This window comes from Triturus cristatus, chromosome 12, assembly GCF_964204655.1.
Source record: "Triturus cristatus chromosome 12, aTriCri1.1, whole genome shotgun sequence".
NCBI classification, from domain to species: Eukaryota; Metazoa; Chordata; class Amphibia; order Caudata; family Salamandridae; genus Triturus; species Triturus cristatus.
Window position 1 is genome coordinate 830,821,085 of NC_140595.1, and position 25,739 is coordinate 830,846,823.

General features: G+C 51.3%; 1 protein-coding gene across 2 annotated transcripts in view; it reads right to left on the reverse strand.

The window, feature by feature from the left end:
* Window positions 1-25,739, reverse strand: part of LRCH4 (leucine rich repeats and calponin homology domain containing 4) — a 553,531-nt gene that overhangs the window by 273,642 nt on the left and 254,150 nt on the right. For both annotated transcript variants that reach the window (XM_085638321.1, XM_085638320.1), the window contains exon 2: window positions 11,926-12,070. In XM_085638321.1, the coding sequence (XP_085494447.1) occupies window positions 11,926-12,070 (145 nt within the window). The remainder of the gene's footprint in view (window positions 1-11,925; window positions 12,071-25,739) is intronic.

The window sequence follows — 25,739 nt, forward strand, 5'->3', positions numbered from 1 at the left end:
GCAACTGAGTTTGTCCGCCCTGGTGTTCAGAGAACCTGCCAGGTGTTGAACCACCAGGGAAATGCCCTGATGTTCCAGCCATGTCCAGAGGCAGATGGCCTCCTGACATAGGGTCCACGACCCCACCCGCCTTGTTTGTTGCAGTACCACATGGCGGTCGTGTTGTCCGTGAACACCTGCACTACTCTTCCCCGGACAGGGGGAAGGAATGCCTTCAGTGTAAGACTAATCGCCCGGAGCTCCAGAAGGTTAATGTGAAGCCCGGACTCCGCCAGAGACCAGGGCCTCTGATCTCCGCCTCACCCATGTGGCCGCCCCATCCCAGAAGGGATGCGTCCGTCACCACAGTGTGGTCTGGTTGGGGCAGGGAGAGGGATCTGCCCTGGACCCAATCCTGGTTCGTGAGCCACCACTGCAGTTGTCGTGCAGTGCCCTCCGAGATCTGGACGCAATCGGGCAGATTCCCCTGATGCTGTGCCCACTGGAACTTCAGGTCCCACTAGGCAGCCCGCATATGCCACCTGGCATGATCTACCAGCAGGACGCAGGATGCCATGAGGCCCAGCAACCTCAGAGTAATTCTGACCAAAACCCCGGATAGAGGCTGAAAGATCGGAATCCTAGCCTGAATATCCCAGACTCGCTGTTCGGGAGGATAGACCCGAAACCGCACCATGTCCAGAACCGCTCCGATGAAGAAGAGCTTCTGAGAGAGAATCAGGTGCTACTTCGGCACATTGATGGAGAACCCCAGCGAATGCAGGAGGTCGGCCGTAGTCTGGAGATGGAAGACAACTGCCTGGGGCGAACCCGCCTTCAACAGCCAGTCTCTGAGATAGGGGAAGACTGAAACCCCTGATCTGCACAGAGGAGCAGCGACCACCGCCGTCACTTTCGTGAGCACCCGAGGGGCGCAGGTAAGGCCAAAGTGCAGCACGGTGAATTGAAAGTGCTCGTGGCCTACCGTGAACAGTAGGTAACGCCGGTGGGCCGGCAGGACGGGAATGTGAAAATAAGCGTCCTGCAAGTCCAACGCTACCATCCAGTCTTCCGGGTCAAGAGCAGACAAGACCCATGCAAGTGCCAACATCTTGAACTTCTCCGTCCGGAGGAAGCGATTGACGTTCCTGAGGACCAAGATAGGATGCAGGCCCTTGTCCTTTTTGGGGACGAGAAAGTAGTGGGAATAACAACCACAACCTACTTCTGGGACAGGAATGCGCTTAATGGCTCCCTGGGCCAAGAGAGCCGTGACTTCCTGCTGGAGAAGGGCCAGGTGATCCTCCAACATGCGGTGGTATCTCGGTTGCATGGCTGGAGGGGTAGTCTCGAAAGGGAGGGAGTAGTCCCTTCGGACTATTTGCAAAACCCACCTGTCCGACGTGATGGTGCGCCAGTGGGGGAGGTGATGGCGAATCCTGCCGCCCACTGGCGTTTGATGGGCCTGAAAGGTTGGACTAGGAGGGTTTGGAGGCTGCTGCAGAGAGGGGGTTGGTGGATTGGCCCGCCCGCTGGCCCCTGAACCACAGCGTTGATGCCAACATCCCCGGCCGCGCGAAGGTTGGGTACCTTGCTGCGGCCTGTGGCTTTGGGTGGGAAGCAGTGGGGCACCCCTTCCGTAGGCAAAAAAGGGGCGAAAAGCAGACTGCGCTGGACGTGTGGAGAGGCCAAAGGACTTGGCGGTAGACCGCGAGTTCTTGAAGCGCTCAAGGGCGTTGTATGCTTTGCCGCCAAAAAGGCGACGGCCATCAAACGGCATGTCCATCAAGGTGTTCTGGACATCCCCTGAAAAGCCAGTGGACCTCATCCAGGCGTAGTGACGAAGCGCTACAGACGTTGAAATGGTCTTCCAGAGAGTCGACGGTGTCCAGCCCACAGCGTATCGTAAACTTTGCTGCATCTCTCCCGGCGGCAACAGCCTGGGAGAGCACTGCCCGGGCCTCCTTCAGACACTGAGGCAGCACTTGCGCCACCGTATCCCACACTGCGGTGTTTACGGACCGCTTTCCTAAGCTGGCGGAAGGGAAAAATTTCTTGCCAAGGTGGTCCAGCTTCTTGGATTCCCTTTCCGGTGGAGCGGTAGGGAAGGCGCTCTTGGAAGTGGAAGCTTGGACTGCCAAGCTCTCCGGGGTAGGATGTTGGGAGAGGAAAGTGGGGTCGCCCGGAGCTGGTGTCGGGCAATCATCCTGTCCACGGGAGCCCCCATGTTGGGCCTGGACCACGTGCCCAAAAGGACATCTGTGAGGGCTTCATTAAAAGGCAGCAGAGGTTCCGAATAGCTTGCAGCCAGTTGAAGCACCTCAGTCAGGTTAGTCCGGACTGCCACCGTAGGAAGCTCGAGGTTGAGAGTCTCGGCCACCCTACGCAACACCACTGCGTATGACGCTCCCTCCTCCGTAGCCACAGTAGGAGGAGACAACATGCCACGGTCAGGGGAGGTGTCCAAACCACTGGCATCCCCCAATTCCTCTCTCCAGTCCTGTTCACTGTCCAACTGGTCAGTTAAAGAGTCATCTGACCCCTCCCAGTCCTTATCATCCTCTGGGTGGCATTGTGGTTGAAAAGCGACACAGTAGTGAACAGGGGCACAAAAACCCCACCCCGCGCCAGATCAGTCGTCGGACGACGCCGGCCCATGTCGGGATGGAGGCCGGGGTCGACGCCGGCCGGTGGGGCGACCGGCATCAAGCACGGAAGTGGTGCCGTCTGAAGCGGCACCGGTGGAGGCGTAACGAGGTCAACCGGCACCAATCCGGATCCAGGTCTGGATCCAAGGGGGGCCTGTGGCGCGGGGCCGGAACCACCGGCAGCGAAGACCTAGGCCCCGCAACCGAGTCGGCGGGGTCCGAAGACGCGCCAGCGGGGTTAGTCTACCCAAAGATGGCATGTATCGCCTCATAAAACATACGAACTTGGGCCGGAGTCGCTCCAGGTCCCGGAAAGGGAGGGAAACTCAGAGTCGACTCTTTGGGCTCTGCGTGTGGAGCTGCGGGAGGGGAACCACCCGCGTGCCCCGTCAGATCAGCCGACCGACAAGGAAAAATCGAAGAGCGACAATGCTTCTTCGACTTCTTATGCTTAGACTTACCCAACCCAGAGTGTGAAGACTTTGATGCTTTCGAACGGGAATGGTGGTGGCTCCGCAACCGGTCCCTCAAACGGGACCTCGAACGGCGTGAAGCCGACTGCTGGTGTTCAAGTAGCTTTCGGGACCGCTCCCGCAAAGCCTTCGGCGCCATCGACTGACAGTCGGAGCACAACTTGGGGTCGTGGTCGCGCTCCAGGCAGAAAAGACACACGGTGCAGATCTGTCACCGACATCATGCATTGACAGGAACCGCAGGCCTTGAAACCGGGCATCCCTCGTGCACCTTTTCGGAGTCGAAGACTTGAAAAAAGACGTCAACAAAAGTCAAGAAAAAGTTAGTCAAAAAATGACTGAGGTACCACTCTTTCCGGATCTGCGCTGGCTGGTGCAGAAAAAGAAAGAACTGAGGTCAGCGTGCGAGGGCGGTGTCTAAGTAGCTGCCGCAATGTCATCCCGGCAACCACGACACCAAAGACGGACGCAGAGCCGACCGACACTATCTTTCGACGCGCAGAGGTACTACTGACGAAAAAACTTTCCGGATCCAGTCTGACGCCTGGGGGTAATTCTAAGGTAAGGAATCTATAACTAACGTGTTTCTTTTAGATTAATGTCCTTTGGATGCAAAAGAGTATACCCGGGCCTTACACTCAAGGGTGATCCTTTAGAAGAAGTGGCGAAATATAATCATCTTGGCGTAACAATTGACAAGACATTCACGTGGGCAAGCCATTTAACCAATAAACATCCAACTAATTACACAATCGCTGACTTTTAAAAAAATGTATGGAGGACAAGCAATCTCTCCAGCAATTACAGCTCTCAATACAATGTTAACCCCGACCCCTCTTCATGCGTTCATGGTTTTTAGCGATAAAATTGTAGCAAAGTTGAATAAACTTTACATTAACACAACTGAGTTATTACTTGGCCTGCGGCGTTCATCCCCTCATTGTAAGACTCGGCTGGAGTTGGTCTTGACCTCATTAGCCCTAAAACAGACTGGTGCAGTTATAAACTATTTTTGTGATTGTCTTAAAGCCAGAGAAAACTCATTGAAATATTATACATATAATGAGATGCAATCATTAAGTGATTCAAATTCAATTCTGACTTGTGCAGGTATTAGTAAGATTTTAAGCTAGAATAATTTACCTCCTCTATCGGCCTTAACAAAACTGCCACGGTCAGCTTGGAAAGACCTTGTACCGCAAGCTGGGAAAGACCTTGTACCGCAAGCTGGGAAAGACCTTGTACCGCAAGCTGGGAAAGACCTTGTACCGCAAGCTGGGAAAGACCTTGTACCGCAAGCTGGGAAAGACCTTGTACCGCAAGCTGGGAAAGACCTTGTACCGCAAGCTGGGAAAGACCTTGTACCGCAAGCTGGGAAAGACCTTGTACCGCAAGCTGGGAAAGACCTTGTACCGCAAGCTGGGAAAGACCTTGTACCGCAAGCTGGGAAAGACCTTGTACCGCAAGCTGGGAAAGACCTTGTACCGCAAGCTGGGAAAGACCTTGTACCGCAAGCTGGGAAAGACCTTGTACCGCAAGCTGGGAAAGACCTTGTACCGCAAGCTGGGAAAGACCTTGTACCGCAAGCTGGGAAAGACCTTGTACCGCAAGCTGGGAAAGACCTTGTACCGCAAGCTGGGAAAGACCTTGTACCGCAAGCTAGGAAAGGCCTTGTACCGCAAGCTAGGAAAGGCCTTGTACCGCAAGCTAGGAAAGGCCTTGTACCGCAAGCTAGGAAAGGCCTTGTACCGCAAGCTAGGAAAGGCCTTGTACCGCAAGCTAGGAAAGGCCTTGTACCGCAAGCTAGGAAAGGCCTTGTACCGCAAGCTAGGAAAGGCCTTGTACCGCAAGCTAGGAAAGGCCTTGTACCGCAAGCTAGGAAAGGCCTTGTACCGCAAGCTAGGAAAGGCCTTGTACCGCAAGCTAGGAAAGGCCTTGTACCGCAAGCTAGGAAAGGCCTTGTACCGCAAGCTAGGAAAGGCCTTGTACCGCAAGCTAGGAAAGGCCTTGTACCGCAAGCTAGGAAAGGCCTTGTACCGCAAGCTAGGAAAGGCCTTGTACCGCAAGCTAGGAAAGGCCTTGTACCGCAAGCTAGGAAAGGCCTTGTACCGCAAGCTAGGAAAGGCCTTGTACCGCAAGCTAGGAAAGGCCTTGTACCGCAAACTAGGAAAGGCCTTGTACCGCAAACTAGGAAAGGCCTTGTACCGCAAGCTAGGAAAGGCCTTGTACCGCAAGCTAGGAAAGGCCTTGTACGGCAAGCTAGGAAAGGCCTTGTACCGCAAGCTAGGAAAGACCTTGTACCGCAAGCTAGGAAAGACCTTGTACCGCAAGCTAGGAAAGCGGCTTCGCAAGAGATAGATTCAGCCCGTTTACAGGCTGATAAACACTGAGATTACACCTTGGGTACCTACCCGAGTACACCTCAGGGATATCTTTTCTGTCCCTTAAAGGCAGCGTGTAAGTAATTGAGGTTTATCCTCCTTTAGATACAGTTGCACAATTTGAAGGGTTTGGGAATAAGAAGTCACATCCATCAGGACAGGGTTGACTTTGTGGCTTCAAGGAAGAATCTTTAGAACATATTATGGGTTTGTGTCCATTTTTACTAACTACGAGCAAAAAATACTTAAAGTCCACATTAATAAAAGTAAGCTGTAGAACAATTCTCGAAGCAATTAGACACTGTTTCTCTACTAATGTTGTGCAATTTATTGGGAAGTTTATGACATTTTTAGACTTTGCGTATCGTCATTTTGGATAATTTAGGTCTGTTAGATTCATGGTTTATTTTTCTTCTTCCTGGTATTTATGCCAATTTTATCTTTACGATTGTAATTGGTATTTTATCATATCTATGCAATAAATGTTATTTAATTCTTACAGTGAATGCTAATCTGGGCAACATCGGTCCTCCTTCTTTGGCCTCCTCCCCATCCCATGGGCACTCCCTCGTGAAACCCACCCCAGGGAAGAGAGGAGCAGCCTGCGGCGGGGATGGAGACGCTTCCTTGGGTACAAAGACTGGGCACCAAGTCCTCAGCAGCTCTTGAGCAGGTCGGATCACAACCAGATAACAATTCAAGATGGAAACAGGAGTGAGAAGGACTCGTGCTCAAAGTGATCTGGCACCTGAACACCATCCCACTCCAAACTCTGGAGCATCCAACCTGTCACGCAGGACACGCTCTCTGCACACCATACACAAGAGCGACCCTTGACCTTCCCTGGTAGGTCGCTCCCCCCCGCTGCAGCTCCGCCTGCACCCCCGCTGTCTCTACTGCCGCCGGTGAAATCGAGGCCCTCCACCACCCGCAGGCATCCACCTGCGCCTCATCCCTGATGGCCAGTGGTGGCCTTAGGTTTATTTCCACTTGTTGTGTGTGCCTGTAACTGTCTGCCCGCTCCTCTTCTGTGCCCCCCTGCCCCCCGCTCGCCGCTTTGCTTCTGTGCCCCCTTTTGAATTCTGTACCCCTTGCCAACCTCTGTGCCCCCTTTTATTTTGTACCGAGTAACTTCTGTGCCTTCTGTGACCCCTTTGATTTTGTACCCCTTCTGCTGACTTCTGTGCCCCCTTCTCTAGTCCGTGCCCCGCGCCTGTCTCCTTTCCCCCATCCCCGCCGCTGCTTCCTCTGCGGCCGCGCCCTCTCCGCGCCCATTCGCTCCACCCGACCCTCGCCTCCCAGCTGCTCCTCCCTCCCCACCTCCCCTTATATGGCGGCCGCTGCGCGTTGAGGAGAGGGACCCTTGACCTTCCCTGGTAGGTTGCTCCCCCCCGCTGCAGCTCCGCCTGCATCCCCGCTGTCTCTACTGCCGCCGGTGAAATCGAGGCCCTCCACCACCCGCATATATGGCGGCCGCTGTGCGGCCACGCCGAAGGCGCGCCTAAGGCAAGCCCGTCTGCGCCCGTCCGCGCCCAGCGCCAGAACCCCTTCCCCCCGCAGCAGCCACGAGGACCGCCGCCGCTACGACGCCAACACCCTCATCGCTCTCAACCCAGGAAGGACCCACTCCTGCTGCAAGGCCGCCCCGAAGCGCACCCACGGTCCTTTCACCTGCATGAACTGCAGCTTCTCCTGCCTCGTAAGCGCAGGGACGCCCGCCACGACGGAACCCAACCAGCTTAGATGCATCCTGAGCAACACCCGCTCCGCACACAAACAAGCCGTCGAACTCTGGGACCTACTCGACACCACATCACCGGACGTCGCCTTCCTGACCGAGACCTGGATGAACGAAGCCTCCTCGCCAGACATCGCCATAGCCATCCCAGACGGGTACAAGATCACCCGCAGAGACCGCACCAACAGGGCCGGAGGAGGAATCGCCATCGTCCACAAAAACACCATCAGGGTCTCAACAAACACCAACGACACCCTCAGCACCACCGAACACATGCACTTCCAGATCCACACGGACCCCAAGACCACCCTAAGAGGCACCCTGGTCTACAGACCGCCAGGACCCCGGCCTCAAATCTGCGATTCCATCGCCGACCTCATCAGCACGCACGCGCTGACCTCCACCGACTACATCCTCCTCGGAGACCTGAACTATCATCTGGAGAACAACAACGACTACAACTCCTACACCCTGATCGACAACCTCGCCAACCTCGGACTGAAACAGCTCGTCACGACGCCGACCCACATCGCCGGTCACACGGTAGATGCCATCTTCTCCTCAAGCCTCCACATCACCTTCAGCCACGCCTCCGAACTCACCTGGACAGACCACCACTGCAGCCACTTCTCCTTCCGAAAACCCCTCACTTATCACCGCACCCTACAGACCCCCCACCGCAGCTGGGGTAAAGTCACTGAAGAACAACTACAGACAAGCCTCGCACTCAACCCTCCGACTAACCCCACCAACCCCGATGATGGTGCACTTACCCTCGAATGCTGGATGAACGACTGCGCCAACACCGTAGCCCCGCTGAAAAAACCCACCAACAGAGACACCAGCAAAAGAGTCAGATGGTTCACCTCGGAACGCCTGCCGGAAATTGGAGAACATATGGCACAGCGACAAGACGCTGGACAGCCGCGCTGCCCACAAAGACGCCATCTGCAACCACCACCACCTCATCAGGACCGCCAAAAGGACCTCCTTCACAGACCGCCTTGACAACAACGCACACAACAGCAAGGAGCTCTTCACCATCGTGAAGGAACTCTCCAACCCCAGCTCCAGCGCCAACGACATCCCATCATCGCAAGCCCTGTGCGACTCCCTCGCCACCTTCTTTCACCGGAAAATCACCGACATCCATAACAGTTTCAAACCCCGGACGACCCCTGCATACCTCGCCGCACCAGACCCACCGCCCACGACACCCTGACAACCTGGGCCAACATGAGCATCGAGTACACAATTAAGACCATGGGCACAATCCAATCCGGATCCCCGTCCGACCCTCTCCCACACCACATCTTCAACAAAGCCAGCAATTCCATCGCACCCCACCTGCACAAAATCATCAACCTCTCCTTCGAGACCGCCACCTTCCCTGAGAACTGGAAGCACGCAGAGATCAACGCCCTACTGAAGAAACCCAAGGCGGATCCGAGCGACCTCAAGAACTTCCGACCCATCTCCCTGCTTCCATTCCCAGCAAAGGTCATCGAGAATATAGTTAACACCCAGCTCACCCGTCACCTCGAAGACAACAACATCCTGGACCCCTCCCAATCAGGATTCCGCAGCAACCACAGCACCGAGACCGCCCTCATCGCCGCCACAGACATCAGGATCCTTCTAGACAACGGCGAGACGGCGGCCCTCATCCTCCTGGATCTCTCCGCCGCCTTCGACACCGTCTGCCACCACACTCTATGCACACGACTCCAAGATGCAGGGATCCGGGAAAAGGCCTTGGACTGGACCACCTCCTTCCTCTCCGGCAGAACTCAGAGAGTCCGCCTCCCCCCGTTCCGGTCCGAGGCCTCCGAGATCATCTGCGGCATCCCACAAGGATCTTCCCTCAGCCCAACGCTGTTCAACGTCTACATGGCACCACTAGCACGCATCGCCCGACAGGACGGCCTCAACATAATCTCCTATGCCGACGTCATGCAGCTGATCCTCTCCCTCACCAAGGAACCTCTCACCGCCAAATCCAACCTCCACCAGGGAATGAAGGCAGTCACCGACTGGATGAAGGAAAGCCGACTTAAGCTGAACTCAGACAAGACGGAGACCCTCATCCTCGGGTCAAACCCCTCAGCATGGGACGACTCATGGTGGCCCGCATCACTGGGGACCCCTCCGGGCCCCACCGACCACGCACGCAACCTGGGAGCCATCCTCGACTCAAAACTCACCATGACCAAACAAGTCAACACAGTCCCCTCCATCTGCTTCAACACCCTCCGCATGCTCCGCAAGATCTACAGATGGATCCCGACAAACACGAGGAAAACAGTCACCCAGGCCCTAGTCAGCAGCAGACTCGACTACGGAAACGCCCTCTACGCCGGAGCCTCGTCCAAGTTCATCAACAGACTGCAGAGAATCCAGAACGCCTCTGCACGCCTAATCCTCGACATCCCGCGCCGCGACCACATCACCCCCCCACCTGCACTGGCTCCCCGTCGACAGGAGAATCTCCTTCAAGCTCCTGATCCATGCACACAAGGGACTCCACAAGACCGGACCAGCCTATCTCAACAGTCGACTCTCCTTCTACGTACCCAACAGGAAACTCCGCTCTGCTGACCACGCCCTGACCACGGTCCCGCGCATCCATAGAACAACTTCCGGAGGCAGGTCCTTCTCCCACCGCGCCGCCAAGACCTGGAACACGCTCCCCCTCTACCTACGACAAACCGAAGACCTGCTGACTTTCAGGAGACAACTCAAGACCTGGCTCTTCGACCAGTAGCAGCAGCACCCCCCCCCCCCTGCTCCCCCCCAGCCCCTTGAAACCCTTATGGTAGTGCGCTTTACAAATTAAATGATTGATTGAAGAGCTGATGGCATCAAAGGCCTTCTATCTGTCCCAAGCTGCCTTCTGCAACAGGACAGACTGCAGACTCTCTGCACACCACATACAAGAGCAGATGGCATCAGAGTGCCTCTGGCAGGCCTTCCATCTGTCCCAGGCTGCCTTGGGTAATAGGACACGCCCCCTGCACACCATACACAAGACCTGATGGCATCAAAGGGTCCTTTACAGGCCTTCTATCTGTCCCAAGCTGCCTTCTGCAACAGGACAGACTGCAGACCCTCTGCACACGATACACAAGACCTGATGGCATCAGAGTGTCCTTTATAGGCCTTCCATCCGTCCCAGGCCGCTTTGGTAACAGGACAGACTGCAGACCCTCTGCACACCAAACACAAGACCTGCTGGCATCAAAATGTCCCTTACAGGCCTTTCATCCGTCCCAGGCCGCTTTGTGAACAGGACGGACTACAGACCCTGTGTACACGATACACAAGACCTGCTGGCATCAAAGTGTTCCTTACAGGCCTTCCATCCATCCCAGGCCGCTTTGGTAACAGGACAGACTACAGACCCTCTGCACACGATACACAAGACCTGATGGCATCAAAGGGTCCCTTACAGACCTTTCATCCGTTCCAGGCCTATTTGGGTAACAGGACAGACTGCAGACCCTCTGCACACGATACACAAGACCTGCTGGCATCAAAGTGTCCCTTACAGGCCTTACATCCGTCCCAAACTGCTTTGGATAATAGGAAAGACTGCAGATAGCGAGTAGTACTTGCACATGGTCTATTTATAGGACAAAGAGTCTGCCCTCTGTGCCACACTGACCCCTACAGGACCTAACCCAGGGCCACATCTATCTGATTAATTGTATAAAGGGTGGCATTAATCCAATGCACACACCAGAGAGAGGAAGGGGACCCGCCCATGGGGGAGGGAGAGGGCGACCTACACACATTAGGCGCTGATAGGAAGCACATCTGGAGATCAGGCCACCGAGGAGATGCAAAGCCCTCCCTGTTGGTGACTGAGTAGACTCCGCATGTACGGAAGCGTGAATGTTTGCTAGCCCTCTTCTTCTGCTCCTTGCCACTTATCTGACCCTCCTGCTCGACCTTGCCCCTTATCGCACAATGGAAAATGAATATTTATGTACCTAATTGGGCTAAGCTGCAATGCTAACTGGATTTTTTTCAGAAAGACAACTGAATAAACAAATTTACAAAAATAAACACAAATCGAATGCACACACCACTGTAGGACTATGGAACAACGGTGTCCTCTGCATCACGCAGCTGTGGCCAATAAAGGCCTACAATACCCTTCAAGCCAAGAAGAACATTAAAATGTAGGAAAACAGAGGTTAACTTCACTTGTCAGAGGTTGAATCGAAGACCAGCCAGTCTCCACTGTTGGAAGTCATTCACAGTGGGGCTTCAGCAGAAAGTCAAGATGGTGGGCAGATGATGACAGTGATGTAACCCAACATAGTGGGACCATAAAACAAGGCTGGTGCATTATCATAGAATGACAGTCAGACTGACGGGGCCACCTGACAGACATGCATAGATCTCAGGGGAGTAGAGGTCCCTGGGAGGTGTGCTCTCACCTGCAATCCAAGTGTTACCAGGTTTTCTATTACAACAACATTTGGCAAGTCACAGATGCTGTGCAGACTTGCAAATGTACTCAGTTGCCAAGCGAAGGTCCGGTCAGACCAGAAACACAAGAAATAACAGGCGATATGCAAGACCGGTCTTCTGCACGCCAAGGTGTAGGTCCAGATCCTGCTAAAGTAAAGATCACAAATGAAACGCAAGGATCCAAAGAGCCAGAAGCCCGAGCATCAGCAGCTGGTGGCAGCCCTTACCTTACGTTGAGGTGTGTGAGGGCTTGCAGGTTCACAATGGCCTGAGGGATGCTCCGCAGACAGTTGTGGTACAGGCTCAGGCTCTCCAGTGAGATCAGCTGGCAGGCGTCCTCCGGGACCTCGGGGAAGCGGTTCTTGGACAGGTCTGAGAAGGAAATAGAAGCAGAGGATATTTTAAGCACTTGTGGCCTGCCTGTGCATCCTGAGCAGCCACCACATACAGTGAGTAAACAAGCTTCTATTGTAGCACGTGGTAAACAAGCCTAGAGTTCCACTGGAAGTCCGCCAGATCCGCCTGCCAGCAGGGATTTCCTGTGGAAACCTCTCGTGCTTAAGGAGACGCGCTCAAGGGTTCATGGATCTTTCAAAGATGGGGTGGTATTGAGAGTATAGGAATGGACACGTTGAAGACTGCTGCTACTTACCTGTAACAATAGCTCCCTCCATTGAGCCATACGGACTTTATCTTCCAAAGCTTCTGAAAATGCTCTGGAGAATTAAACCCCCTCACACACCAAAACATGGCTTAGGGTGGGGGCTTCTGTAGGGCAATATATGTGCCCTGTATAACTTCAAAGGCCTATATGTACTACAACATGTTTGAGGTCCTACCCAGAAGAAGAGAGAGAGTCGAATGGGTTTCTGGAAGTATGGAAGACCTCAAGCTGGAGAACCAATCTACGTACCCCGTAAACCTAACCATAAGGTGACAAGAAATGTTAAGGAAGATATCAAGCTGAAGAACCCATCTATGTCTCGAGTAAACCTACTCATGAGGCGACAAGAGATGGTATGGAAGCCCTAAAGCTGAAGTACCCATCTACGTATCCCTTAAACCTACCCATAAGGTGACAAGAGATGGTATGGAAGACCTCAAGCTGGAGAATCCATCTAAGTTCCGCATAAACCTACTCATGAGGTGGCAAGAGATGGTATGGAAGACCTCAAGCTGGAGAACCCTTCTTCGTACTGCATAAACCTGCCCTGAAGGGTGACAAGAGATGGTATGGAAGACCTCAAGCTGGAGAACCCATTTACACACAGTGTAAACCTACTCATGAGGCGACAAGAGATGGTAGGGAAGCCCTGAGACTTTATATGTGTGGGTGCAAGAGAAGGAGCACCCGGAGCTGAGTGCAGCAGGTGCAAGTACTTTCTGTAAAGGTGGTCTCTGGAGGTCTCCGCTATGTCCTAAGCATTGATACACCATGTGGGTAGGTACCCTTGCAGTGTCTCCTGTGTGCAGCAAAATTACGATACATTCTTGATTTTAGAAACATCTAACTGTAGTAATAAAAGCACCAAGAGGCCCTGTACAAGTCCCCACCCATCAACCTGCATTTGATGAGGACTACCAGAGGTTACATTTGCAGCCTGGGTATTTTCTAGCACTTCATGCAATGGTAAAGACTCTTCGTAGCGCTGAGGTCTTGTATGTTTGAGCGCGTTGAAGATGCATACAGTGATGAGTCCAAGCCCTAGGGGATGGAGATCAAAGCCAGTGTCCATTTCAGGCATGAATGGTGAATGAGATATCCGTATCCTGAGGAGGCACGCACGACAAATCGCAGCCTGCCATCTGTTACATATAAATATTTAAAAAAAAATTCAAAGTATTGTCACAGTACCGCCAATACCAACCGCAGGCATTCTTTTGTTCACACCTCATATTTGTTTTCAGTGCACTGTGGTGTGGAATGCTTACATTCACATACTGCATTCACAGAATTTCTGCCAACATAGCTGAAGTGCCCTTTTAGTAGTGTCAGATGCCCACAGCTGAATGTGCTCTCTGGTAGTGTCAGATGCCCACAGCTGAATGGGCCCTTTTGGTAGTGTCAGATGCCCACACCTGAATGTTCCCTTTGGTAGTGTCAGATGCCCACAGCTGAATGTGCCCGTGTCCGATGCCCACAGTTGAATGTGCCCTTTGGTATTGGCAGATGCCCACAGCTGAATGTGCCCTTTGATAGTGTCAGATGCCCACATGTGAAAGTGCCCTTTGGTAGTGTCAGATGCCCACAGCTGAATGTGCCATTTGGTAGTGTCAGATGCCCACAGGTGAACGGGCCCTTTGGTAGTGTCAGATGCGCACAGCTGAATGTGCCCTTTGGTAGTGTCAGATGCCCACAGCTGAGTGTGCTGTCTGGCAGTGTCAAATGTCCACAGGTGAATGTGCCCTTTGGTATTGGCAGATGCCCACATCTGAATGTGCCCTTTGGTAGTGTCAGATGCCCACAGTTGAATGTGCCCTTTGGTATTGGCATATATCCACAGCTGAATGTTCCCTTTGGTAGTGTCAGATGCCCACAGCTGAATGTGCCTGTGTCAGATGCCCACAGTTGAATGTGCCCTTTGGTAGTGTCAGATGCCCACAGCTGAATGTGCCCTTTGGTAGTGTCAGATGCCCACAGCAGAGTGTGCCCTTTGGTAGTGTCAGATGTCCTCAGTTGAATGCCCTTTGGTAGTGTCAGATGCCAACAGCTGAATGTGCCCTTTGGCAGTGGCAGATGCCCACAGCTGAATGTGGAATTTGGTAGTGGCAGATGCCCACAGCTGAAAGTGCTGTTTGGTAGTGTCAGATGCCCACAGCTGAAAGTGCCATTTGGTAGTGTCAGACGCCCACAGTTGAATGTGCCCCTTTGGTAGTGGTACATGCCTGCAGTTGATTGTGCCCTTTTGCAGTGTCAGATGCCCACAGCTGAGTGTCTGATGTCCACAGCTGAATGTGCCCTTTGGTAGATTCAGATGCCCACAGCTGAATGTGCCCCTTTGGTAGGGGAAATGCCTGCAGTTGATTGTGCCCTTTTGCAGTGTCTGATGTCCACAGCTGAATATGCCCTTTGTAAGAAAGTGGCACTGTATATACTGTCCCCAAATAGGTATAGTGTGCACAGAGTCCACAGTCCCCAGAGGTTTGGCAGAGGCTAAAGTTAGATATAACCTTACTCTCTAACGTGGCAGCTTGGTCGAGCAGTAAGGCAGTATCAGAGGACAGTGTAAAGCATTTGTTGTACACACTCAGTCAGCAAATGGTCTCACACACTCAAGAACTGAACTCTAGGCCAATAGTTTTGAATCAAAATATATAGTTGTTTTAGACAATAGGTATCAAAATATATTTTCTCAGAATGAGAAGCTTTAGATAAATACTTTCAATAGGCAATAGACTTTTGAATGCAATAGATACAGTTGTTGCAATAGGCAACACAATTTCAAACACAATTATACATTGAGCTCAATGGGGATTTCTAGTTAAATGCAATTGATTACTTTTTGGATTACTTTTCTTACCACAGGACTGGATCCTAGATTCAGTCCTGGGACATCTCCTGTAAACAGTTGAGTAAAAACGTTTTGGTTACAGTTGTGATTTTTAAGGAATATTATTGTATTTTAAAAATTGACAAAAACTTTTTCACATAGAATCACCAATGTTACCTTATGGGAGGAAATTCACTTAGCAGGTAAGTAGGGTTATTGTTACTTTTTCTTACTCAGTGTTGGATCCTGGATCCAGCACTGGTGCATCTCCTGTAAACTGTTGAAAGAATGCGTTTGTTATACAGGCGATTTTTAACAAATATTTGTAAGCTTGCAAAATCGACACTTAGAAGAATTTCTGGCAAAAACCAGGCAATGTTATCCTATGGAGGAAAATGAAGTTAGTGGTAAGTACGGTTGTAATTACTTTGCAGGGTCAGTGCTGGGCACCAAGATCCAGCCCTGGGATCTCTCCTGATGACAGGTGAGTAAATTAGTTTTCGTAATTCGGCTGATATTAGGTGGATATTTTAAAGTTTGAAAACTCGACACAGAAGAATTTCCAAGTGAAACCATTCAATGTTACCCTATGAAAGAAAAGTGAGTTATCGGCTTTTGGTTAAGTACTCGACTGGCAGAGTTAAGGGTCAGGTAGGTACAGTTGTTACACCCTCAGCGGCACAGGGGCAGCCGGGTGCAGAGAGAGTTAGGTCCAATGTTATCTTATGGGAGGCAGGGGGCCATTGGTTGGTGGCTGCTGGCCTTCAGGCCACGCGGCTGTAGGAGCTGGGCTCTTGGTCACTTACTCAGGGCAAGTGGGGAAGTAGATTAGAGTAAAGGTTGCACTCCCAGGGGCACTCGGGCGGCTGGGTGCAGGTTGCTTTTGAGCCGTCGGGCGCTCAATGGATTTCAAAGGAGAAGCTCAGTGACGAACAAAGGCTGCAAGCTCGGGGACGAAGATTCTTCAGGTGCGACCACCACTTCGAGAGGTAAGTTGGGTAGTTGGAGGATAGGTAGGCACCCAGGAGTTGGGCAGAGGGGGCCGCAGGGTGCAGGGATGCCTTTTGGCATCGGGAAATCTTACCCTCTGGTGGTCCAGGCTGGATGGGTCCCTGGTTCTGAGGCTGCAGGCTTCGTCAGGAGCGTCGAGGTGGGTCCTTGGGTGCTGGATTCGGGGTCCCAGTCGCCGGGGGGACGTCCTCGTGGTCTTTGTCCACTCCAGCACAGGCCAGGCTTGGCAGGTGCAGAGTGTGCAGGAGTCGCGGTTCCTGGCTGATGCCAGGGGCTTGTTACTTGCTTTGAGCAGTACCACTGCTCGTGGGAGTCCCGGTTAGTTAGAGTAACAAGGCAGTCAGGTCCTCTGGGGTTTTTGAGGTTGCTGACCACTGGAGACGTCGGGGTTTAGCAGGAGCAGGTTCGAGGGTCGACAGGCCAGTAGGGCTGGGGCCAAATCAGTTGGCGTCTTCCTCTTGTTAGCAGCTGCACGGCAGGTCTTCTTGTTTCTTGACCTTCTTGCTTGTTTTGGAATCTGGATCTGAGGAAGGAAGGTTCAGGGTGCCCCTAAATACTAAATTTAGGGGCGTTACAGGTAGGTAAAGGGCAGGGACCAATTGGTCCCTTCCTTGGGATGGGTACACCCCCTATCCTGCCACTCTCCTGTGGGAGGGGGGCAGTAGCCTAATCCTGATTGGGCAGGGCTCCCCATCGTCAAGATGGCGAGAGCCCGGCAATGTGCTTCACCTCGCCTCCCCCACCTGAGGGGTGGGGTTGGCAGAGGCTGGCACACCCCCTTTCCTTCCTTGGGGTTTCCCGCCAGTCTTCCCGCCAGAGTGGGGGTCAGAACCGGTGGGGGCCAGTTGCTGAGTACACGCAAGTGGCCTGGAGAAGTTCACAAAGGCGGCATGCCTTTGAAGCTTCCCCTGCCCATTCTGGGGGAGGAGACCTAGCACCTCGCCCAGGATGTGCATTGTTGCAGGCCCAGGAGAGCGGATGGTTCTCTACCCAGGGGTCCAGCAACATGTCTGCTGTGTGGCAGCCTAGGCAGCCCCTCAGACAAGACATGGATTGTAGGTTAGGTTCAGGGGGCATCTCTAAGTTGCCCTCTGTCATGCATTGTACATTACATCCCACACTGGCATCAGTGCGGGTTTAATGTGCTGAGAAGTTTGATACCAAACCAGCACCATATACTCTTAATGGCAGCACTGCACTTACAGTGCCCAGGAATGGACCTGGTTACTGTAGGGGCACAGGGCTCATGCACCTGTACCCACACCACTGGCATAGGGCACCCAGCTAGAGGGGTGACTGAGGTATGCCAGGGCAGTGTGAGTTGTGGGCATGGCACACATGGATGTGTGCCATGTCGACTCTGTTTAGTTCTGCACCAAGACACTCAGCCTGCAAAGGCAGTGTTTCTCTGTCAGGGTACAGGGCCTCTAAGGGTGGCACAATACGTGCTGCAGCCCCCAGGGGCCCTTTTTGGTCACAAGGCCCTGGGTACCTAGTGTACCATTTACAAGGGGCTGACATGTGACCAGAGATGCCAATTGGATTTAGGCTTCAACACAGTATTAGGGAAGGAGCATAGGCCCTGGATACCTGATTGGCAGGAGCCCAGGGCACACTCAGTCAAAGTGCATCAGTAATTCAGCAAAAAGTGGGGGCATACCATGCAAGAACGATGGCACTTTCTCACACCCTTTGGTAGATTCAGATGCCCACAGCTGAATGTGCCCTTTGGCAGTGTCAGATGTCCACAGCTGAATGTGCCTTTTGGTAGTGTCAGATGCCAAAAGCTGAATGTGCCCTTTGGTAGTGGCAGATGCCCACAGTTGAATGTGCCCTTTGGGAGTGACAGATGCCCCCAGCTGAATGTGCCCTTTGGTAGAGTAAGAATGTCCATCTAAGCTGAATGTTGCACATAGCAGCAGCAGGTGCATTGACACGATGGGCTATATTTCCACGCTTTGTATCCTATTAAGTCCACCACGTTGAATGGTTTCACACAAGCCTCGACTTTCTTTTGATATGCAAATCTCCCCACTTCGAACCCCATTAAAGACATAAACGGCCTCTTCGTGTTGATTGTTCAGGAGGTAGGAAGAAGGAGGAACGTGTAGAGTCTCTGTGACAGAGGCAGTAACCCACTGAGCTATCCACATAAAGGAAAATGCTACTTACCAGTATGCATCTGTTCTCGGCATGTAGAGCTGCAGAATCACATACTTGTGCATAGATCGCCATCTGGTGTTGGGTACGGATGTTTGCAGTTTGTTGTTGTCTTGGAAGAAGTCTTTGTAGTCACGAGATGGGTGACTCCTCCCTTAGACGATAGGGCGCATTGGCATCGACTCCAGCCTCAGATTGTTTTTCGCCAAGAAGGGAAATGATAAGGTTTGTAAGAAACAAAAAGGATGTCCATGTGTAATGTATCTAAGTAAGATAATGCTGGAACAGATAGAGGTACCGGGGAGGCGGGTGGGAGTATGTGATTCTGTAGCTCTACATGCCAAGAACAGATGCATACTGGTAAGTAGCATTTTCCGTTCGGGGCATATGAGCTGCAGAATACATACTTGTGTATAGACTGTACAGCAGTGTCTCCTCTAGCGGTGGTCACCTGTATCTGTTGCAGTGGTCTGAAAAAAAATGTAAGAACAGCTTGGCCTACAGAAGCCTTTTGCTTGGCCTGCACGTCAACACAGTAGTGTTTGGTGAAGGTGTGTGGTGTAGAACATGTTGCTGCTTTACATGTCATCTAAGGGGATGTTCCCTAAGAATGCCATGGAAGCCCCTAGTTTGCGTGTTGAGTGCGCTCTAGGGGGAATTGTGTTTGTGCGTTTTGCTTTGTGGTAGCATATTTGAATACATTTGACTATCCACCTGGCTTTGGAAATGGGGTTTCCTTTATGAGGTGGAGAGAAAGCTACAAACAGTTGGTTTGTCTTTCTAAAAGGTTTAGTTCTGTCAATGTAATAAAGTATAGCTCTTTTGACATCAAGTGTGCGAAGAGCTCTCTCTGCTACAGAATCTGGTTTTGGGAAGAAAACTGGTAATTCCACAGATTGATTAAGATGGAAAGCAGAGATTACTTTGAGAAGGAATTTTGGATTTGTTCTAAGAACCACTTTCTTACGATGTATTTGTAAGAATGGTTCTTGTATGGTTAAAGCCTGGATCTCACTTACTCTTCTGAGAGAGGTGATTGCGACTAGGAAAGCTACTTTCCATGTGAGGAATTGCAGTTCGCATTTGTGCAGAGGTTCAAATGGAGGACCCATGAGCCTAGTAAGGACAAGTGTTTAAATTCCACACTGGAGAGGGTGGGATTGTGGGAGGAATTATCCTTTTAAGGCCTTCCATAAACGCTTTGATGGCAGGTACCCTAAACAATGACAAATGTTGTCTGTTTTGTAGGTAAGCGGCAAGGGCAGCAAGATGTACTCTTATGGATGTGTAAGCCAGATTACATCTTTGTAGATGCAGTAAATAGCAAATAATGTTTTGAATGGAAGCATCGAGTGGGTCAATTTTGTTGTTTTTGCAGTAAATGACAAATCTTTTCCATTTGGCTGCATAGCAAGCTCTAGTAGTAGGGCATCTAGCTTCTTTAATAATGTTCATACAGTTCGGTGGAAGGTTGAGGTAACCGAACTCTAGGACTTCAGGAGCCAGATTGCTAGGTTTAGTTGAGCTGGATGTCTTATCGCTCCATGGTTCTGTGTAAGAAGATGTGGGGAGAGTTGTAGTTTTTGGTGTGGAACTACTGAGAGTTCCAGGAGTGTTGTGAACCATGATTGCCGGGCCCATGTTGGAGCAACCAGGATCATCTTGAGAGACTGCTGTTTGAGCTTGCACACTACTAATGGAATGAGATGGAGTGGCGGAAAAGCGTACGCAAATCTGCCTGACCAATTCATCCATATAGCATTGCCTTTGGACAATGGGTGTGGATACCTGGCGGCGAAGGTTGGGCATTTTGTGTTTGCGTGTGTGGCGAACAGATCTATGTCTGGGTGGCCACACATCTGAAAAAACGGAAGAAAAACTTGTGGATGAATTTCCCATTCGTGGATGCGCTGTGTCTGATGACTGAGCAGATCCGCAATCAGATTGTGTACCCCTGGAAGATGTTCTGCTAGAAGGTATATCTTCTGTGGGATGGCCCATTTCCATATGCTTTGCGCTAGTTGAGAAAGCTGCAAAGAATGTGTTCCTCCTTGACTTTGTATATAATACATTGCTGTCATATTGTCTGTTCAGACAAGGACAGTTTTGTTGAGGATACGCGTCTGGAATGATTTTAATGCTAGAAAGATTGCCAGTAACTCCAGGTGATTGATGTTGCGCACTTTTTGTTGAGGGGTCCCCTGCCCTGAATTGTATGGTTTAGGAGATGGGCTCCCCAGCCGGTGAGCGAGGCGTCCGCTATTAGCACTATCTGTGGAACTGGGTCTAGGAATGGCTGCCCTTTGGAAAGGTTTTTTGCGTTCCACCACTGCAGAGCGCGATGTGTGCGGCTGTCCACCAACACCAGATCTGAAAGATGACCTTGAGCCTAATTCCACTGACGTGCTAAGCATGTAAAGGGCACATTTGAAGCCTTGCATGAGGTACTATGAAAATGCAAGAGGTCATCATTCCTATGAGTTGCATAAACACTCGAGCTGGTAGTGAGTGTTGGGGCTGAAATTTTGTTATGAGGGTTTGCATACTGGCTATTCTGACTGGATTGGGGTATGCCAGGGCTTTGGAAGTGTCTATTGTGGCCCCTAGATACTGATGTATGTAGGATGGCTGAAGATGTGATTTGGTGAGGTTTATTGTGAACCCCAGTCGTGAAGCAAGTGAATTGTTTGGAGAGTTTGGTGAACACACTGGCTGTATGACTTGGCTTTTATGAGCCTGTCGTCTAGTTATGGCAACACATGAATTTGTTGTCTTCGCAAGTGGGCGTCTACTACCGCGAGACACTTTGTGAAGACCCTGGGTGCTGTGGTCACTCCGAATGGGTGGACCTTAAATTGATAGTGGTGACCGTCCACTAGGAATCTTAGATATTTCCTGTGAGCAGGGTGTATAGGAATATGGAAGTAGGCGTCCTTGAGATCTAGAGTGGCAAGGAAATCGCCTTGCTGGAGCAGTGGGAGGACCTGTTGAAGGGTGACCATGTGAAAGTGGTCTGATTGTATGTAGATATTCAGAAGTCTGAGGCCCAGTATTGGTTCGAGAGTACCGTGTTTTTTGGGGATGAGAGAATAAAGGGAGTAAACCTCTGTGCTTTGATGCTGGAGGGGAACTAGTTCTATTGCATGCTTTTGAAGAAGCGAGAGAACTTCCTGTTTGAGGAGCGTTCGATGTTCCGTGGACATTGAACATTTGTGCGGTATGTTGGGGGGAATTGCAGTAAGTTCCAGGCAGGAAGCATACTGGATAATTTGTCTTACCCACCAGTCTGTAGTGATGGAGTTCCAGACAGGTAGGAACTGAGAGAGCCTTCCTTCGACAGGAGTGGAATGGTCTGGAGGGAGAGGAGGGAAGTCATTGTTTGGTGGTAGGGAAGGTCTGGTTGTTGTTACCTCGGCCTCTACCCTTGTTATTATTCCCTCCGTACCCACCTCTAAAATATGCCTGGTTAGGGGATGTTTGTGTAGGACTCTTGTAGGTGCTTATGTTTTTGGCTGCGCCCCGATAAAAGGAGCAACGAAAGGAACCTCGTGGTGTTTGAAACTGTAATGCTCCCATAAATTTTGCAGTGTCTGTGTCTTTTTTCATTTTCTCTAAAGCTGTATCCACAGCTGGGCCAAAGAGGTGTTCTTGATCGAACGGCTGATTTAAGATAGTTGTTTGCACTTCTTGTTTAAAACCAGAAATGCACAGCCATGCATGTCTGCGAAGTAAGACACTGGTGTTGAGACCTAGATGCGGTGTCTGCTGCATCGAGGGCACATTTGATGGATGCATTTGTAATTAAGTTGCCCTCTTGGACCAGATCGTTGACCGTGGCTTTGTATTGGTCAGGTAAAATGTTGAATAAGTTTTTCGAGCTCATCGTAGTGAGCCTGGTTGTAGCTGGCAAGCAATGCTTGTGCGTTTGCTATTCTCTAGTGATAGGCTGCTTGGGAGGCAACTCGTTTACCTGATGCATCTAGCAGTTTAGACTCTTTGTCTGGGGGTGGAGCATCACCAGAGGTTTGGGAATTAGCACATTTTCTTGCATTGGAGACTACCAAAGAATCTAAAGGGAATTGTCCTTTAATGCAAGTTGGATCGTTAGGGGCAGGCTTGTACTTTTTATCAATCTGAGGATTGAGGATCCTGGTCCTGAGAGGGTCTTTAAATAGGTCTGGTGCATGTTAAATGATACCTTTAAGCATGGGCAATGTATGTATTGTTTTTTGTGACTGAGCAAATGTATCTAGCAAAAAGTCTTCGTCCATGGGGTCTGAATGTAGTTCAACGCCATGATATTGCACAGCCCTATTAATGAGCTGACTAAACCTTATATTGTCATCTGCGGGAGGATGGCCTAGATAGGTATACATCTGTATCATGAAGGTCTGGAGGATCTGTGGGACTGTTGTAATCGTCCCATGTATCCTGTGGTGGAATAGTGTCATCGTCAGGGTCATCTAAAGGATCCTTATTGTGTCCACCCCGTCCCCTAGATCATCCTCTTCATCCTGTAGTGGTAAGGGTGAGTATGGGGAGAGTCTAGGAGAGTGTATAGGAGAGTTTCTAGGAGACTAAGGTTTGGTAGGAAGAATAGGAGAAGAGGGTCTTGGGGTGAAGTTGCAAAGTCTCTTTTCTTCACAGGTACCTCAGGAGGGTGTGAGGTATCTGATTTCCTCTTCTTTGTTGGGAGACTGACAAAATGGTCTGTTTTAGGGTCCACATGTAATGTTTTGGATCGATTGGATCTGGTCGAAAAAGTTCTACCTGCTTGTTGTCTCCTTTCGGTGCCGATTTTTTCGGTTCTGAGCGTGGTTTTGATTTGGACTCTGAAGCCGTAGGAAGGTTCTTGTGCTCCTTCGGCTTTGATGACGGTGCCGAGTCGGAAATCTTCTTCAGATCCGAAGGTTTTCGGTGTTTGTTCGGTTCCGAGGCCTTATGATCTTTCAGTGCCGAAGGTTTCGATACCGAGGCCTTTTTGGATGTAACAGGAATTGGGTGTATCCCTGATTTCCGTTCCGAAGGTGTCTTATGGGTACTGATATGCGGCTTGCTCGGTCCCGAGCTGCCGGAAGGCTTTTCCTTTGTATTTGTAGCCGGGCCCGGAGGCGGGCTTTCTGAAGTTTTTCCTCAGTCTCGACTAAGTCCTTCAGGCGAAGTTCTGACCGGAGCCTTCCGTTTATCTGGTTGAGGCAGGGGCATGGACGTTTGTAATCACTCGTTGACCTGGAATGATGTGGTCATCGGGGTCATCAGCTTCGGAGACGATGTCGAACTCCTCCGAATCCTCTGCCTCTGGAACATCGGGCCTTCGTCCAAGATAGTGTGGCGCCGGAGTAGCCGGTTGAGCCATAACGTGTCGTCGAGTCCGGAGATCACGGATAGTCTTTTTGGAGCGAAAAGAGGCACAGGCCTGGCAATCCTTTTCCTCGTGTTCTAGCGAGCGGGAAAGGTTGCAGACCTTGTGGTGGTCACTGTGTGGAAATTTAGGTCCACACTGGGAGCATTTTTCAAATAGAGTCCTTTCCATTAGACGTAGGCTTGAATGGCGCCGATAGGCCCAGCAGCCCACATCGACAACCAGAATCGAGGATTTTGAGGTTAGCGCATCGAAGGGCACGCGAACCAAACACCTTACTGAACCGGAGCGCAGCCAGTCACATCCGAACCCGATGGCGAAAAAAAAAACAACCTGAGGATGGAGTCGATGCCCATACGCACTATCGTCCAAGGGAGGCGTCACCTATCTTGTGACTACAAAGACTTCTTCAAAGACAACAACAAACTGCAAACATCCGAGCCCAACACCAGATGGCAATCTATGGACAAGTATGTATTCTGCAGCTCATATGCCTCGAACTTTCAGTTTATCTGCATTTAAAAACTACCAACAGACAAAATGATTGCTCTCCAGCAGGATCATAAATCACCAGAGTTATCAGTAAATTTTTTGTTAATGTTGTGCTTCGATGGCAGATTCACTGTGAGGGCCAAGGCTCATGTTTGAGTGGTCCTGGCCCACCCGGCCCACCCGCTAGAACCAGGCCTGCGTACGGGGCACTTTCTGTGATGAGTACTCCCTCGAGCACATCAATCAACCCCCAGCATTGCGTTCCCACCACTACTGCAGCATCACCCTACCACGGTACCAGCTTAAGGCACCGCCTAAATCACTGCACTACTGCCTCATGACTGCAGTGCACTACCGCTTTACACAGCACTAACTCATCACTGCAGTGCACTACCTTTTCACACTACTCAATCATGCTCCACAGCATCACAGCGGCGCATCACCTCTTCCAGCATTGCACTATTATCCTCCACTTCACACTGCACTACTGCCTCATGACTGCAGTGCACCACCGCTTTACACTGCCCTACTAACTCATCGCTGCAATGCACAACTTCTTTACACTGCACTACTGCCTCGGAACACTAAACGACCAGTCCCACTGCTCCACAGCATCACAGCGCTGCATCACTTCTTCCAGCATTGCACTATTAGCCTCCTCTTCACACTGCACTACTGCCTCATGACTGCAGTGCACTACCTCTTCACACAGCACTACTGCAGTGCACTACCTCTTCACACTGCTCAATCAGCCTCACTGCTGCACAGCATCACAGCACTGCATCACCTCTTCCAGCATTCACTCTACACTACACTGCCATGTCAAGCACCACCACGCCACTCCCTGGCACTGCTCTCCAACCTCAGCATTGCCCTGACACACACCAGCACAGCACTATTATTTTCTAAAGACACAGATCCACCACTCCAGCAAGTCCCTTCACATGCCAGCAGCGCACTGCTGATGCCATCCAACTGACCTACCAGCCATGCCACACCGCAGCCCTGTCTACACAACCCTGACACCAGTCACCACTCTCAGAACTGCTCGGCACTACCAGCTAACACTGTAGTATTACCGCCATTCCACTGCAAAATTACCTCACCACCACTGCACATCTCCCTTTCTCCAAGCAGGACACACACCTTACAGCACAGTGCCACAGACTGACTAGCAGGACACACGCCTTACAGCACAGAGCCACAGACTGACTAGTAGGACACACGCCTTACAGCACAGCACCAGTGCCACACACTGGCTCTAGCAGGACACACTTTACAGCACAGTGCCACACACTGGCTCTAGCAGGGCACACACCTTACAGAACAGTGCCACACACTGAGTCTAGCAGGACACACCCCTAACAGCACAGTGCCACACACTGGTTCTAGCAGGACACACACACCTTACAGCACAGTGCCACACACTGTCTCTAGAAAGACACACACCTTACATTACAGTAGCAGTGCTACACATTCACTCTAGCAGGACACATCCGTTACAGTACAGTGCACTAGAGGTGGG